General features: G+C 43.6%; 1 protein-coding gene across 4 annotated transcripts in view; it reads left to right on the plus strand.

Moving 5' to 3' along the window:
- Nucleotides 1-1,917: 1,917 nt before the first annotated feature.
- MINA (MYC induced nuclear antigen) overlaps nucleotides 1,918-17,593 on the plus strand; it is a 20,963-nt gene continuing 5,287 nt past the window's right edge. Inside the window, exons 1-6 of one of the 4 annotated variants that reach the window (XM_015413031.1) lie at nucleotides 1,918-1,994; nucleotides 2,821-2,906; nucleotides 4,301-4,733; nucleotides 6,924-7,043; nucleotides 7,347-7,475; nucleotides 8,482-8,585. In XM_015413031.1, coding sequence (XP_015268517.1) covers nucleotides 4,305-4,733; nucleotides 6,924-7,043; nucleotides 7,347-7,475; nucleotides 8,482-8,585 — 782 coding nt within the window. In that variant the 5' untranslated portion in view covers nucleotides 1,918-1,994; nucleotides 2,821-2,906; nucleotides 4,301-4,304. Of the gene's footprint in view, nucleotides 1,995-2,219; nucleotides 2,298-2,820; nucleotides 2,907-4,300; nucleotides 4,734-6,923; nucleotides 7,044-7,346; nucleotides 7,476-8,481; nucleotides 8,586-17,593 lie in introns of those variants that run through there. The other 3 variants (XM_015413032.1, XM_015413033.1, XM_015413034.1) reach the window with 3 other exon arrangements.

A 17,593-nucleotide genomic window follows, 5' to 3' on the forward strand; every position in this document is an offset into this window, starting at 1 on the left:
TAATTAAAGTGCTAGTGATGGTATCATCTTTGGCTAAATGAGATGGCATACTACCAGTTCTTTCCAACTTAGTGATCTTCAGCATAGAGCGATGATGTAATATGCTCTCCAGACCCGGCCCGGCCCGTAACTATAGATGTTGGTAGTGGTGGTGGTGTGGCGACTCCTAATTGAGAGCCTGGTGGAAGAGCTCCATCTTGCAGGCCCTGCAGAAGTTCCGCAGGGCCCTGATCTCTTCCAGGAGCTCATTCCACCAGTATGGAGCCACCACTGAAAAGGCCCTGGCCCAGGTGGCAGCAAGCTTGGCGTCCTTAGGGCCTGGAATGGTCAGTCGGTGTTGTGTTCCTGCCCGTAGTGCTCTCAGCCAGTTCTTCACTTAATATGCAGTATGATAGCTGTTTCTGTGAGGCTGGGTTTAAGATGTTCCGATGACATTTTTAATGGGGAGGTCACATGGGACAAACCGATAATGTCGCTGTTGCCCATCCTATCACCACACCTTCCTGGAATCCATCCACTAATTTTGGTTCAGGAAGTGGCACCATCATTTATTTGATTTTTATCCTACCCTCCCAGCATATACACCCTTTCCCCTGTTAAGTCTTATTGCATTTTAGCAGTAGTTTTATGGCACCTTTACAGCAGCTGGCAAAGAGTGGGCTCTTCTGCATTCTGATTTTCATCACTTGTGTTGCTTCAGGGTTTTCCCCCTCCAATGTGTTTTGCTGTCTCTAGTAGTCCCAGAGGGAGCAAAACACATGTGGAAAAGGGGGGGGGGGATGGACCCAAAGCAACAGGGACAAATGAGTGACAAAAATGAGTGTGTGGAAGAGCCCAGACTGTCAGCAGAGGCAGACTGCTTTCCATCTTGGCCAGGTTTGCCACAATTTTCTGCCATACTCCAGAATCATTCAATCAGGATATAGATTTGAGTCCAGTATCACCTTTAAGACCAACCGACAAACAAAAGCTTATACCCAGAACAAAACTTTGTTGGTCTTAAAGGCACCACTGGACTCAAACTTTGTTTTGCCGCTTCAGACCAACATGGCTACCCATCTGGATCTATCGATATAGATAAGTGTTTGCTTTTCTCTACACATTTTAGGTTTTGCTGGATCTTGTATGATTTGAAGAATAAATACTTTGCAGTTAAGCACAGGTGTTTGTGTTCTACTATTCTCATTACACAACACTCTCTGAGTTTTATTTATTCCCACCTCAAGTCCTGTGACTGTAAGCCTTGTTTAGGAAACTTTAGACAAATCACTATGTAAGCAAGTTGTGGTACTGTCAGCACAAACGCAGCAGCAGAATCCCTCAAGTCTTGGCTAACTCTCAGGCCAGCCCCTTGAACATCTTGCACTAAGACTGCGTTTTAAGTAATGTCAAAAGCTAGACTAAAGCCTTGAAGAGCAGACAAGCCTATAGTAGGCATTTCTCTCTCACACACCCCCTCCGAGATCTGTGAGGGTCCTTGGGTCCATCTAGCTATCACGAAAATGGGGGAGGTGGCAACGTGAGAGGCTGACGAGGAGGAAGAGACGAGGACAACGCAAAAGGCAGCCATTAGGGAGAAGAGGCCTACAGCCCTTTCCGGAGGCTTCCCGATCCTCAGGTTGGGGGCCAGTTTCGCCGCCTTTGCCCCTTCCAGGATTTTTATACTTCTAAAGAGCTGCACAAGCTGTAGAGACTCGCCCCAGGAAGACTACTCACGCCTCACTCGTCGAACTTTCTTTTACTAAAGAGAAAGAGGCGGTAACCACCCCACCAAAAGACGGATTCTACGTCGGCGACTGTCCCACTCCGCCCTCTCGATAGGCGGCCAAGCAACAAGTCCCTCGTAGCCAGAGAGCGCGGCGCTGACTGGGGAAGACAGGCCGTCAGTCCCGCCCCGTTCCGTTCGCTGTTTCCCCGCCTCGGAGGAAGCCCGGAGTGGCCGGCCTTAACTCACGCGGCAGCCCACGTGCCGGTCCCCGGCTGAGCGCTGGCAGGTTTGTATGAAGAGTTGGGGAGGGAGCTTTGCGCGCGGCCTGGGACGGAGGATGACTCCCGCCCACCCCACGGGGCCTGTCCCCGCTCTTATCCGGCGAGGGATGTACTAAAAGGAAGGAAGGAAGGACAGGATTGCACATAGGAAATAATGGGAGACGCTGGACCCCGGGGCTCAGAGAGGCGGGGGAACGTATCACGCCACTCCCCCTCACGGCCGTTGCTGCCGCCGCCTGCACGCCGCCTACTTGTACTCTAATATTTTCTAATGGAGCCCATGCAAGTCTATTAGCTTCCATGTCAGAGTAGGTATTCAAGCCAGGGTCCTAGTTTGATACACTAACCATAGTTTCATGCTAGCTCTCCATGAATGATTCCTGATTTTACAAACAGAGAGAGCACTCTGTACATGTTCAGCTGTAAACGTGTAGTTTCCTTGTAGGCATTCAGCCGAACACTCATTGGTACCTTCCCCATATTCCATGGACCCTCCCTGGAATTATCTCCTGTGAACAGGCTTTGTAGAGGCACACTGTGACTGGGATGGTTACAGATTAGATGTTTGAGATTAGCTGTGGGAATGCAGAAATAGCTCTTGAAATAGCAGCATGTTTTCAGTTCAAATCACAGCTCATCTGTGATGTTAATAACTATGCAAGCATTCTCTTTCAAACCTCAGCCCACCATCTACAGATTTAGAGGGTTGTTGTAAATGTTGTACCACAAAGTACTTTGAATACTCTAAACTACTTCATGCTAAGGAATGAGTGCTCCCTTCTACTCTTTAAAGTTGATCCTTATTTCACATTACTTATTTCGCATTACCAGTTTTTCATACCAATCAAGAAAATTCTGTTTCCAGAGACAAGCACCACAGATCTCCAGTTGCTTTTATTTATTGACATTCTGATCTGGTAAGTCTCAAATGTATGTGAGAAAAAATTCTAGCTCTCCCCACCACCATCATTGTACATTTGCCAGTTTTCTCTCAGTGCTTTGTTTTCTTAAATAGGAAAAGAAGGGAGCATAAGTGGTACCGTATTAAAATATTTAGTCAAAGATGTAGCAGGCAGGAGAGGGAAATAATGTTTTATACATTACCTTCGTTGCCCGGGGGGACTGCAGAGGTTGCTAAAAGGCATGATGGTGACGTGTGCACAGCACCTCTGAGCTCCTTTAAAAAAGGATCTCAAAATGCTTTACATAATGGCAGCATTAACACAACCTCTGTGGCTGAAACCAGCTGCTAACAAATAAGCGGCACTTCCCCAACAGAGAGAGTGGGAAGGTTAGTTGAGGATGCCAGGCAATTATCATTGTCATAGAATATGTCATGGGAGCTAAAGGAGCCAGATAGACCAACATTTTAAAAGCTTTATCTTGGAGCCAGATGTGTTCAGTCAGATAACAAAGGCTTGAAGGGCTGAGGTGACTCTGCTGAGATTCGATTAAGTTTTTTTTTCCCAGATAGCTTCTCTTAGAAACCTAGAAGACTAGCCTTGGGTTTATAGCAGAAAAACACACCTTGGGCCTAAATGTGTGCAATAACAACTCTGTTAATACTGATGCAGATGAGTATGTACATGATTCAGTGTCTCACTAACTTAAAGTCTAGTGCTTTGCACTGAACATGCAAACTGCCATCAATGTCATGTGTTGTGTTTGTAATTGAACTTTGGTGGGTCAGTGGCCTCTCACACTTGAAAAATGTTTCTTTCTCTGGGACTGAGGAAAGAGTGTCCATGTGTAAACCCCCAGTGTCTAGGAATGGCACTTTTAAATTTTGTCTCAAGTATGTATCACCTTTGAGTACTTTGAGTGGGGTTCCATTGTTTTTAGAACTATAGGGTTGGCCAACTCTCTTCAAGGTTTAAATATTTGAAGGGCCTCTGTGTACTCTGCTTCTCTGAATAATCCCTGGGAAACTAAGGCTGACGTCCCGTATGAGCAAGTTCCATGAACCTTGTGAGTAAGTTTCTTGTAAGCAATTTTGTGGAACTTGTATCTGTGTATCTGAAGGCTATTTTTTTATTTTGCTAGACAGTGCAACAGTCTGTACACCTTTGCCCTCTATAGATAATATTTGGAGATAATCTATCCTGTAAAGGCTAGTCTGGCTAGTCATGTTTAAAAGTTATGGCCAGACACCCTCATCCTATGCTTACTTAGAAGCAAGTTCTGTTAGACCAGTGAAAAAGTCCCAGCATAGCTTGCAATCATGTCCATGCTCAGTTCCATTCATTTCAAATTTACTTCTAAGATAAACATGCATAGAATTGGATTGATAATTTCTGGGTTGCTTGCACAGGATCATGCCCAAGAAAGGAAGGAGACAGACTGGAACAGTGGAGGAACACCAGACACCCTGCAAGCAAGCAAGAGGTGAAGCCGTGTGCCCTTTGCTTATGAAATGTGACCATCCAGAAAATGTATTTGAGAGTCTGATCTTTCCTGTCAAACAAGAGGAATTTTTCAGAGACTACTGGGAGCAGAAGCCACTGCTTCTTAAGAGAGAGGACCCCTCCATGGCATCCTGCTATCGGTCTCTGTTTCAGTTAAATGACCTGAAAAGCTTAGTCAGTCAGGGTTTATGTTATGGAAGGGATATTAATGTCTGCAGATGTGTGAACGGGAAAAAGAAGATTTTTAACAAAGATGGCAAAGTCAACTACAGACAGCTAAAGAAAGATTTTGATCACAAAAAAGCTACAATACAATTTCATCAACCCCAGCGATTCAAGGTGAGTTTTTGTAGTTACCTTATTTTGTGGTGGCTTTTGCAAGTGTAATTTTGAGCTAAGGCAGGCATATACTTAACTGAGGCCTTGGGATCTCATGTGCTTACTCTCCGTCTGGGTTCAATGTTATGTGTGACTGTCACCAGCCCAGCTGGAAAAGAGCTTAGGGATATTTCTCGAAAGAAAAAAAGAAAGAAGAAAATTGTTCTATATTGTGTGCTTTATTATTCCTTCTGGACACACAGTTACTCCTGTGATAACAAGATGTCAGCTAAGGTATGAACTTCAATAAATTGAAATATGGGGACTTAATATCACGTAATGCAGCTTGTCTATAGGCACAGTTTTCAAATTCTGTAGTAAGAAATGAAGTGCAGGTTTTCTTTTTTCCTAAGCATTTAGCATGCCAAAAGATTAATTAGTTTGCATCGCCTTGGGGGGGTGATTACGGAAGTTGTCTCAGATGTCATCTTTGATGCTTAATTGCATATTCTTGGAAACAGTATATATTAAATCTTGCTTGGCATTAGAAATTCTGGGAAATGATACAAAGTATACTTAGTTTACTAGATTGACATTCATTGTAAGTCTAATGAAGCTACAAGGAGTGTCAGTTTTACAGGATAACTTTAATTCATTTAGAGCTACCGAAGGGAGGTCAAGCCAATATTTTTAGTGTAAGAGGAAGAATGGTTCAGGTCAGTATGGTATTTGAATCTTTGGAAGAAATTGTCACACCTGGTGAATTGAGTGGAAGCTCACTAGCTATTAATACAAAAGAGCAAGTGTCCAGTAGCACCTTAAAGACTAACAAAATTTGTGGCAGCTAGAATGTGAGTCCATCTGTCCTATATATTGGAAAGTGGAGTGATTTCAGATGCCAAATGACAATAGCAGATGAATGGGAATAGCGGCCATGATTGGATTGGGTGTGATATGCAGAGAGTTAGTGGGCATGGAGAAGTCAGCACTGGTAATGAGACAGGAAGCTTAGGTCTGTATTCAGTGCAGATGGATGCATTGTCTAACGATTAATACTTTACTTTTATGCACAAGTTCAAGAATTGTTTCCAGGACAATTTGAATATCTGTGACTAAACTCCAGGCTGGGGCCAGTGATGCTCTGTATTCTTGGTGCTGGGGGGGGGGCAACAGTGGGAGGGCTTCTAGTGTCCTGGCCCCACTGCTGGACCTCCTGATGGCACCTGGTATTTTTGGCCACTGTGTGACACAGAGTGTTGGACTGGATGGGCCATTGGCCTGATCCAGCATTGGCTTCTCTTATGTTCTTATGTTCAGTTCATGTAAAGTACAACCTTTGCTTAAAATACAATTCTGGCATTTTTGAGTGGCATAATCTGCTGTAAAATGAAGAGCGTGCCATATGTGAAGAAGGTTGTGTGATAACCAAACCAATATTGATGTATGCCTACTTAATTTGGTACATATCATAGGCATATACTGTGCTTTAAAGGAATTACGCTGCAACTTTCTATATAAATTGTGTAAAAATATTTTGTTCTCAATACTTATGAAGTTGCCTTACACTTAGTGAGACTGTTGGTCTGTTGAAGTGAATACCACCTACTCTTGAGTGGTAGCACCTCTCCAAGATCTCAGGTAGAGATTTTTCACATTAGTCATGACCTGATCCTGTTTTAACTGGAGACCTGGATCTTTCACTTTTTGCATGCCAAGCAGAGGTAATCTACCAGTGAATCACTGCTCCTACCTCCATTCAGCTCTTTCTCATGAACTAATTAGTGAATCTTTTTGTTTGGAACTGCATAGTGAAGTTACTCAAATAAAATGAAACGGGATCACTGTAGTTAATGGGCTGGAGGAGAAAATAAAGTGGACCAAAATGAAAAATGGTTAAGTGGGATGTTCCTTTATTCCAGGAACATTGTGCTTCATAGGATTACATCTGTCTAACATATCTGTCAGTTTTGTTTCTGGTTCCAGTAATGTCAAGTTAATGTATTGTCCAAATTTGATCCTGCCTGCTGTTAGGTTTGCAAATAGTATATCTGTAAGCAGGCAGGCACTCTTGTTGGGGGGGAGGGGCTGGTGTGTGTTGTTCGTTGTGTCTTGCAGGTCATTCAGTCAGCCCAGAATGGTGTAGGTGTGATGGTGAAAAGAGAGAGCCATTGTTTTTGCCTTGCTTACTCTCTCTTTTTCCTTAAAATAAAGGATGAACTCTGGAGAATCCAGGAGAAATTGGAATGCTTCTTTGGCTCACTGGTTGGATCTAATGTTTATATTACCCCTCCAGGGTCCCAAGGCCTGCCTCCACACTATGATGATGTTGAGGTAAGAGGACACAACATTGCCTGTAAGTATCTTGGTCACAACTGTTTTTGTCAGCAGAAATAAACTGACTTCCTGGAAGCCATTGTGTGTGTTTTATATAATAAATGGTGTATGCATTCATACAAGTACATTCTGGTTCATGATAGTTTAGATAAGCTCTATTACTTGTCAGTGTTATGAGGATAGTTTTATGTTTTATAAATAACTGTCAACAAATATGTTTTCTCCAGTGGGGTTACTTTAATGTGGTAGAAACAGGGGGGGGTGTGTTCTTGATGCACCATTGATTTGTGTTCTCTGCAGGTGTTTATTCTACAGCTGGAAGGAGAGAAGCACTGGCAGCTGTACCAACCCACTGTGAATCTGGCTCAAGAATACAATGTTGAACCTGAGGATAGAATAGGAACTCCAACACATGACTTCTTATTAAAGGTACTGGTGCCTGGAGTATGTGGTGTCTAGACTAAAGTTTCTTTCTTTTAAAAGTGTATAAAATCCACTCCCTACTGCCAAGGAAACTTGTCTTCATCCTCTAGACCTTAGAGGAAGGTCATAGTGATCTTGCTTGGTACCTTTATCTCACAATGCTTCTGCTTTCAATCATTTCTTATTTCTTATAGATCTATTCTGTATTATACATATTAGAGAAAGCGTGTGTGGCATAGTTCACGTGCAACAACAGAAATGTGGTCATTATGGGGATGAGCCTGAAATGTCATTGGATTGGTGTGCTCACTTCCCATTTGGAAATAATTTCTTCTTTCACTGCAAACTATTGTTATGTTCAAACAACAATTCATGGTTTGTATACTTCCCTCCAACCTGTACTAATAAGGTGTTTCATTCAGACCTAACAAATCATGGTTTGTTGTGGGTGGAGGATGCCAAGGCTGATTTTTATAATGAGAAACCATGGTTTGCTGTTACTTGTGAATCCTGCTCAACTGTGTAGATGCAGTTGTGTAGTCATGGCTGATTTAATTCAGATAGTATTGTGAATTTCATACATCTTGGAACTCTGCTTGGCTAAAGGTGGCTCAAGGCCTGTCCCCAATGCCAGAGGTTTCTCCACTAGCAGATTATGTCCTATGTTGAGAGAATGCATTACACTTAGCTGATCAGAAAGATATGATATGGTCCACAGTAAAAAATTGTGACTATTCTGTAAATTTAAACATTGCTGGACTTGCAGGATAAATATCCTATCATAATAAATATTTATAATGACATATAACGTTTAGCTGCAGGGTTTGGGGATGGAATACTTTTGCAAGGGTACAGCTGGGCATGGAACTGGGAGGGTTCTGTCAGTTCAGAATGGTAGACTGAGCTGTTTTTGGTGGTGCTGAGAGATTTAAGAAAATATTCACAAGCACAGCAGTGTAGGCCTTTTAAGAGTCCAAATTATAACTGTCTGCGTTCACCCAACTCCTTCCAGCCTGGAGATCTATTATATTTTCCAAGAGGAACCATTCATCAAGCTGACACACCTCCCGGGGGGTCTCATTCTACCCATGTGACCATCAGCACATTTCAGAACAAGTAAGCATTCTCCTTTACCTTTCTAGTGAAGTTTTCTTGCCAGTTACTTTGTGGCAGTGGAAGCTACATGCTCAAAACCAATTGAAATGCTTTTCTTCAAGTGAAATCCTGTGAAGTGCTTGATTGGACAAGCTGAGAACCTGTGCATTGTACTTTATTGATGACCTGTTAGGCTTTTGACCTATGGGCACAGGTTTGCAGCCTTGGTGTTGTCTTGGACCATGCCTTGCTGTTTGATAGGTGTCTGTAGAATGGGTTTCCATTGATTTTTGCAGTTCTAGTTCTGTCCTGAAAGTCAAGGATATTAGCACATTGATCCATGGTTCTTTAATTTCCAGACTTTTCTATAGTGTTCTTTACATGAGGCTGCCCTTGAGGAGTACCTGGAACCTTCAGCTAATGCAAAGTTCTACATTTTATCTCTGGCTAAGGAGGCAGCCTTTACTTTGTTGACTACAGGGCTGGTTCAGTCTAATTCATAGTGCTTGCTTTGGCCTATAAAACTATTCATGATCTGGGTCCCACATTTCACATAATTGGAACAGGGGATCTCTAACTGACCCTGACAAAAAAATCTTTTGTTGAATAAGTAGTCTTTGATTTAAAAAGGGAAAACATACAGTTGAGCAACAATTGACAAATATCTGAGCAAAGGAACATAAAATTGGCAAGATATGCATCCTCTCGGTCTAGGTCTAAAACTTAGTCCCTCTGACGGTAATTTAAGATGTACGCAGAATAATCCAGATTTTTCTTACCCTTTTTCAGCAATCTTGTTGGCCTCTTTCCTTGAGATCCAGCCCCCCTCAAAAGAATTCCAAAATCTTTTTTTGACTCACCATTTATACATTCGACTTATAGACTGCCCACCCCTGTGCACAGGGCTTGGGGCGGTAAACCACAATTCTATTAGATGCATTTGCATATCAATTTAAGACAATTAAAACAATAAAGTACAAACAATTTCAGATGATGCTGTAAATAAATCAAATTGTAACCTTACCCTGTGGGGGGGGGAGAGGAAAGGGATGGAAGTGCCAGACGAGATGGAAACCGTTGCTGTCCTCAACTGTAGGCGTGGTGGAACATCTCTGCCTTACAGGCCCTGCGGAACTGCATTAGGCAGTCCATGTGCTGTGGACTGCCTCAAAATGATACAGACTCTCTGTCTTTGAGATCCTTTCCATGCTATTCTTTAATCAGCCAGATTCCAGAAAGTTCCTGCTACCTTCGTTGAATATGTGCTGCATCCCCCACCACAAGGCTATACCTGGCAAACTCCATCTCTCTTGATAGAGAGATCTCTTATATTTTTATTGACAACTGGCTAGGTTTCCAGAAACTGGAAGGTAGAAGAAAAAACTTGTTTTATGGCCTTTTGACTTGACTTAACTGTGAAAGTTCCAGGTTAGCCCCTGAGCATCCCCAGTGTGCAAATTCACCTTGCAAAGCAGTATACTTGGGGTGAGGCGTCTTTTCACTTCAAAGGGTTATAAACCCTTTTTTACACATCTTCTGAGACCTCTTATATTTTTATTTAACTGGTTGTTTTGTACTTTTACGGTGCTTTGTTCAGTTTTTAGTTTAGTTTTCACTAGCTATTCATGGGGTGGTTTTTTCAATTATTTTGTCGTTGTAAACTTTCAAATATTTGTAGTAAAAGTGGCATATAAATATATAAACACGTGTCTTTCCTGTTTGGAAGGTTACTTCATAATAAAGAAAAGTGAACTACAAGGAAATCATTGTTTGTGGTCACATGCATCACACAATCAGATAACCAATTTATGATTACAGTTGTTCTTTGTGTCACCGCATTGCTTTCTCACATTCACACTCTATGAGGAAGCATTGGCAGCCCAAGGGAGGAGTTGTGCATCTTCCCTGTTACCTTGTAGGGTATTCTGCATGTTTTTCTGAAATACACGAGGGAAAGCACAGCTTCTTCCTTTGTGCTTCTTCTTTCAATGTTTTCTTGTTATATGCAAAGCCGTTCTTTAGCCATTGGACTTGGCCACATAACGAGATAGTTTTGTATTCAGTGTTTGGTGTAGTGGTTAAGTGTGTGGACTCTAATCTGGGAGAACCGGGTTTGATTCCCCACTCCTCCACTTGCACCTGCTGATGTGACCTTGGGTCAGTCACAAGCTCTGGCACAGCTGTCCTTGAAAAAGAGCAGTTTCTGTCAAGAGCTCCGTGTGCGTACTCTAATCTGGGAGAACCGAGTTTGATTCCCCACTCCTCCACTTGCACCTGCTGATGTGACCTTGGGGCAGTCACAAGTTCTGGGACAGCTGTCCTTGGAAAAGAGCAGTTTGTGTCAGAGTTCTCTCAGCCCCACCCACCTCACAGGGTGTCTGTTGTGGGGAGGGGAAGGGAAAGGAGTTTGTAAGCCGCTCTGAGACTCCAAGTGAAGGGTGGGGTATAAATCCAATCTCTTCTTCTTCTTCTTCTTCTTTGTCTACAGTATGTGATTAGAAAGTACAAGACGGGGACCTGCGAGGGGGATTTAAACATCCCCCCGAATTTTTTTTCTACTTTTAGCATTTTTGTGCACACGTGGGGACTGGCCCACATGTGCACAAACCTCCCCCTCCCCCCAAGTGCCCCCAGAGCACTGATTTAGCGATCCGCACTCCGGGGGCAACTTGGCTATTAGATATATAGATTAGATTAGAAGAACTATTGCTTTTTCAGTTTCTTAACCATTGAAGTTTCTAGGAGTTCTTTAGAGAGAGAAAATTAAATAGTTCAATAGCCTAAAAGCAAGTGTTTTTTGTTTGTGTGTGTGGTGGTAGTCACTGGTACTGGCATCTGTATTGGGGGCTCTGCCAGTTCCTGAGGAAAAAATGGGTAGAAATCATTGCAGCCTTAAAAAATAAAAAAGCACTGCCTAAATGTAATTCTTAGCCAGCACTGAATGACTGACAAGGAACATCTTTGAAAATGAAGGCTGATTAATTACTGAAGCATAGCAGGTAGGCAGATTTTGTTGGTTAAAATGAGCACTGTATGGAGATAGTAAACATTTCCTTAACACCTGGTCAGACTAGAGGACATTTAATAAAATTAATCCGACACTTAAAAGGAGTCCCATATTAGCATGAGGAATAGCTGATCCTTGTCGCTCAGGATGTGGTAATGATAAATAGCATAACTGGGGTCCTGTAGGGTTCCATCTTCTCTCCCGTGCTGTTTAGCATCTATATGAAATTGCAGGGAGGGATCATCTGGAGATTTGGAGTGAGGTGCCCCCTAAAGGCAGGTGACATCCAGCCCTGTTTCTGCTTAACAGCTGAGTCAGGTGGGTCTGTGGCAGGGCTGTAGCCAGCTGGAGGGGGCACCCCCTTTTGGATTTGCTTAAGTCACTTAAACTCCTTACCCCATGTCAAGAAATCACTAATTGGGAGGGAGGGGTGATGAGGGGAGGGGGAATTGCTGAAACAAGTCCTGCGGCCAGGCTGCCACTTGCCTGTGCCAACGTCTTCAGTCACCAGGAACATGGAAGGTAAGCCCCTGGACGACCCTCCCCTGCCAAGGGCGCCATCGGGTGGGCTGCCGAAACTGGGGGTTCTTTGCCTTCCATGGGAGCCAGAATCCCAGGCAGGGGCCTCCTCTAGAGAGGAAGGTTTTCCCTCTCCTCCCCACCCCAAGCATGCTGCGATTTGTGGCTGGCTCTCTTGGCCTTCCCCACCCAAGACCCTAGCAGTGCAGCATCAGGAGGGCCCTAGCCAAACTTCTTCCAGTTAGTTAATTTAATTTAATTAGCAACACCCCCCTGATGCCCCGGTGGCCCTGAAAAAAGTTCCTGGCTATGGAGCTGGTCTGTGCAAGTTCAAATAGGTACCAAATGAATATATTGCTTTTTCAGTTTCTTAACCATTGAAGTTTCTAGGAGTTCTTTAGAGAGAGAAAATTAAATAGTTCAATAGCCTAAAAGCAAGTGTTTTTTGTTTGTGTGTGTGGTGGTAGTCACTGGTACTGGCATCTGTATTGGGGGCTCTGCCAGTTCCTGAGGAAAAAATGGGTAGAAATCATTGCAGCCTTAAAAAATAAAAAAGCACTGCCTAAATGTAATTCTTAGCCAGCACTGAATGACTGACAAGGAACATCTTTGAAAATGAAGGCTGATTAATTACTGAAGCATAGCAGGTAGGCAGATTTTGTTGGTTAAAATGAGCACTGTATGGAGATAGTAAACATTTCCTTAACACCTGGTCAGACTAGAGGACATTTAATAAAATTAATCCGACACTTAAAAGGAGTCCCATATTAGCATGAGGAATAGCTGATCCTTGTCGCTCAGGATGTGGTAATGATAAATAGCATAACTGGGGTCCTGTAGGGTTCCATCTTCTCTCCCGTGCTGTTTAGCATCTATATGAAATTGCAGGGAGGGATCATCTGGAGATTTGGAGTGAGGTGCCCCCTAAAGGCAGGTGACATCCAGCCCTGTTTCTGCTTAACAGCTGAGTCAGGTGGGTCTGTGGCAGGGCTGTAGCCAGCTGGAGGGGGCACCCCCTTTTGGATTTGCTTAAGTCACTTAAACTCCTTACCCCATGTCAAGAAATCACTAATTGGGAGGGAGGGGTGATGAGGGGAGGGGGAATTGCTGAAACAAGTCCTGCGGCCAGGCTGCCACTTGCCTGTGCCAACGTCTTCAGTCACCAGGAACATGGAAGGTAAGCCCCTGGACGACCCTCCCCTGCCAAGGGCGCCATCGGGTGGGCTGCCGAAACTGGGGGTTCTTTGCCTTCCATGGGAGCCAGAATCCCAGGCAGGGGCCTCCTCTAGAGAGGAAGGTTTTCCCTCTCCTCCCCACCCCAAGCATGCTGCGATTTGTGGCTGGCTCTCTTGGCCTTCCCCACCCAAGACCCTAGCAGTGCAGCATCAGGAGGGCCCTAGCCAAACTTCTTTGTTAGCTAATTTAATTTAATTAGCAACACCCCTCCTGATGCCCCGGTGGCCCTGAAAAAAATTCCTGGCTATGGAGCTGGTCGGTGCAAGTTCAAATAGGTACCAAATGAATGTAATGCTGGCTAAGACAGAACATACTGAAGCTGAATCCAGACAATATAGAGGTAATCCTGGTTGGAAAGGCAAATAATTCTAGAGGGACTGAATCCACTTGTCTTAGATGGAATAATATTGGCTTTTTGAAAGTAGGTTAAGAACTTGGTGGGATGCTCATGGACCTTGCCTTAGTGTTTAAAAAGCAAGTTGGTATGGTGGCTAAGAGCGCCTTTTATCAGCTGGATCTGATTCACCACCTCTCTTGTTACCTAGACACAGCTGATCTGGCCACACTGATTTATGGTTCTGTAACTTCATGCTTTGATTACTGCAATGCATTCTACAGGGGGCTGCCCTTGAAGACAGCCCAGAAACAGTCCAGAATGTGGTAGCCTGATGCCATGAGGAACATATGTTGCACATTTTGAAACAGCTTCATTGGCTGTCAGCCTGTTTCTGAGATAATTCAAGGTGTTTGTTATGACCTTTAAAGCCCTTCATGATCTAGGATCCACATATTTGAAGGATGATCTCCTTCCATAGGTTCCTGTGCGCCACCAGCTACAATAATCAGGCAGCCATCTGTTAGCTATCCCACCCCTTAGGTGGTGCTATCAGGCACTGACCAGAGCCTGGGCCTACACGAAGCATCAGCGGCCATAAAATGGAGCAGGTAATGAGTTCTAAATATTTGGGTGTGGTGATTGAATCTTCTAGGGTGAGGAAGGCCCATCACGATTACGTGGCTAATATAGATAAAAAATCGGTACAAGCTATTCTAAGATTCCTCTGTATAAATATATTACAGTGCTCCTCAAATTATATCAATCCAAAACTGTCTCCCAACTTCTGTATGGGACAATGTTAGGCCCGCCATCTTTATGTTTTTCCCCATTAGAAAGAACTCAGTTGAAATTTTTAAGAGCAATATTTTGATTCCACAGATGTATATCAAATGCAGGCCTGCACCTAGATTATGGTTTGATTAGATTAGAGGCTCGGGTAAGCCTCGCATCTATTAATCTGTGGCTTAAGCTAAACCATTCCCCCCAAGACTTTACATTGTTATTTCTCCGGGATGGCTTTTGATCCACTAGGTTAAAGTCTGTCACAAATTGAATATGTTAGGCCTCTCTCCATTGTTTCTCTTATAAATGGCCTTAGATCAAGCAAAGGCCCTGGTCAAGTAAAGGATATTGGGTACTGAAAGGCAGGGAGACATCAACAGAGTTTCAAATTTCCTGGCATCAAAGAACACTAGATACATTGTAATTCCAGCAGCTTACTTATCGCTGTTAGAGATCCTGTCCCACCACAGGGCTTACTCTATGGCTACATGGAATATACTCCCCTCTGTGGTAGTGGAGGGAGGTTAGAGGAAGATCCCATTATCAGAGAGGGTTTGCTCATGTGGAGCAGGGAAGGTTGAGACAAATGAGCATATTTTGCTTCACTGCCATTTCTACCAGGAAATCCACAAGAAGATTGTTGCACCCCTGCTTGGGAGGGTTTCTGCCTGCTCTGAATCTGAAATTATGAGGAAGTTCGTTTCAGACACAAATCCTCAGCTCACACTCCCCTGTGCCAGATTTCTTACAGCATCATGCAGAATTTATTAGCAGTGAGCATTTGCCAGTGTGGAGCACGGAAGGTCAAGATAAACGAGCATATTTTGCTTCACTGCCATTTCTACCAAGAAATTCGCATGAAGATTATTGCACCCATGCTTGGGAGGTTTTCTGCCTGCTCTGAATTTGAAATGACAAGGAAGTTCCTTTCAGACACAAATCCTCAGCTCACACTCCCCTGTGCCAGATTTCTTGCAGTGTCATGCAGAATTTGCAGGGAATCAACACAGAGTGTAGCTGAACCATAAAATGTATACGTTTTGTTCAATCTGTTCTGTGATTTTAAAAATGCATAGGCCATTCAGTAATTTTAATATTGTATATTTCCTAAAATTTATAAGACCCATGTACATTGCTGTAACTGATCTTGTGCTGGTCATGAACTGTATTAATACATTTGATTTGATTTGATTTGATTTGAGAGCCTGGGCCTTTCCATTGTGGCTCTGGCTCTGTGGAACAGACCTCCTTGAAGTGGTGGTGGTGGTGGTGGGGCCTCCTTGGAGATCTTCTGGAGGTGCTGCGAGGCCTACTTATTTGCCAGGGCCTTTAGGGAGGGAGGGATTTGGGGATTGTTATTTTATTTTTGGTTCTACCTGGGGATTTATTAACTAGTATTGTAAGCCACCTTGAACCAAGAGGAAAGGCAGGATGTAAATGTTTTAATAAATAAATAATGGGATGGATGAGGGCAAGTAAACTGACGCTCAGTCCATACAAGACTGAGGTGCTACTGGTCACATGAAACTGTCTTACACAGAATCAGATCCTTGGTCCATAAAAGTCAGTATTGTCTACTCAGTCTGGCAGCATAAGAACATAAGAGAAGCTATGCTGGATCAAGACAATGACCCATCCAGTCCAACACTTTGTGTCCCACTTTGTGGCCCCCCAAGCAACAAGAATACAGAACATCAGTGCCCCAGACATAGTTACCTCTCTACCTTGTGGCTAATAGCCACTGATGGACCACTGCTCCATATGTTTATGCAGTCCCCTCTTGAAACTGTCTATGCTTGTAAGTCGCCACCACTTCCTGCGGCAGTAAATTCCCTTTGGGTGAAGAAGTACTTCCTTTTATCTGTTCTAAACCTACTGCTCATCAATTTCATTGAGTGCCCATAAGTTCTTGTCTTGTGAGAAAGGGAGAAAAGTACTTCTTTCTCTACCTTCTCTACCTCATGCATAATTTTGTAAACTTCGATCATGTCACCCCTCAGTTGTCGTTTCTCCAGGCTAAAGAGCCCTAACCTCTTTAACCTTTCTTCACAGGGAAAGTTTTCCATTCCCTTAATCATTTTAGTTTCCATTTTCTGCACCTTTTCCAATGCTATAATATCTTTATTGAGGCATTATGATACTGGCTATTTGTTTTCAATTCTCTGCCTAATAATCCTCAGCATGGCATTTGCCTTTTTTATTGCACTTGCACACTGGGTCGATATTTTCAGTGTGTTATCTACCATGACTCCAAGATCTCTCTCCTGGTCAGAGAGCTAGTTTGGTGTAGTGGTTAAGAGCGGCTGATCTGGAGAACCGGGTTTGATTCCCTACTCCTCCACATGCAGCCGCTGGGTGACCTTGGGTCAGTTAAAGTTCTCTGAGAGCTGTTCTCTCAAGAGCAGTTCTCTCAAAGCGCTCTCAGTCCCACCTACCTCACAGGGTGTTGTGAGGAGAGGTAGGGAAGGAGATTGTAAGACGCTTTGAGACTCCAAGTGAAGGGCAGGGTATAAATCCAAACTCTTCTCCTCTTCTTACCGCCATCAATGTATATTTATAGTTGAGATTTTTGGCTTCAATGGGCATTACTGTGGACTTTACCACACTGAACCATGTTGGCTCCCCCTCTCCCGGTCCAGCCTTGACAGATCTTTCTGGAGCACCTCACAGTCATCCTTGGTTTTTACCACCCTGAACAACTTAGTGGCATCAGCAAACCTATCCACTTCACTGTTTACTCCCAACTCAAAATCATTAATGAACAAGTTAAAAAATCACTGGACCTAGTACCGAGCCCGGTGGTACTCCACTACTTTACCACCTTCCATTGTGAAAATTGCCCATTTATACTCTCTGTTTCCTGTTAATGTAGCAGTTTTTAATCCACACAAGTACTTGTCCTCTTATTCCATGACTGCTGAGTTTACTTAGGTGCACAGTTCCCTCTAAGCTGTGCTAGGGGGTGCTGGTGCACCAAATTTTAACAGATAGCTCAGGGGTTGTGAGCTTCTGCTCACAGGACATTTCCTCCCGTACATTGGAAACAGTGGAGGATGGGGACATCTCCTTCTGGGGCCCATAGAATTGGTCCAATCTGTCCAGTCTCTCTGGTGGGGTGTGAGAGGCACCAGCAGCTATGCTGCAAAT

This window comes from Gekko japonicus, unplaced genomic scaffold (assembly GCF_001447785.1).
Source record: "Gekko japonicus isolate JY-2015 unplaced genomic scaffold, Gekko_japonicus_V1.1 scaffold2497, whole genome shotgun sequence".
NCBI lineage: Eukaryota > Metazoa > Chordata > Lepidosauria > Squamata > Gekkonidae > Gekko > Gekko japonicus.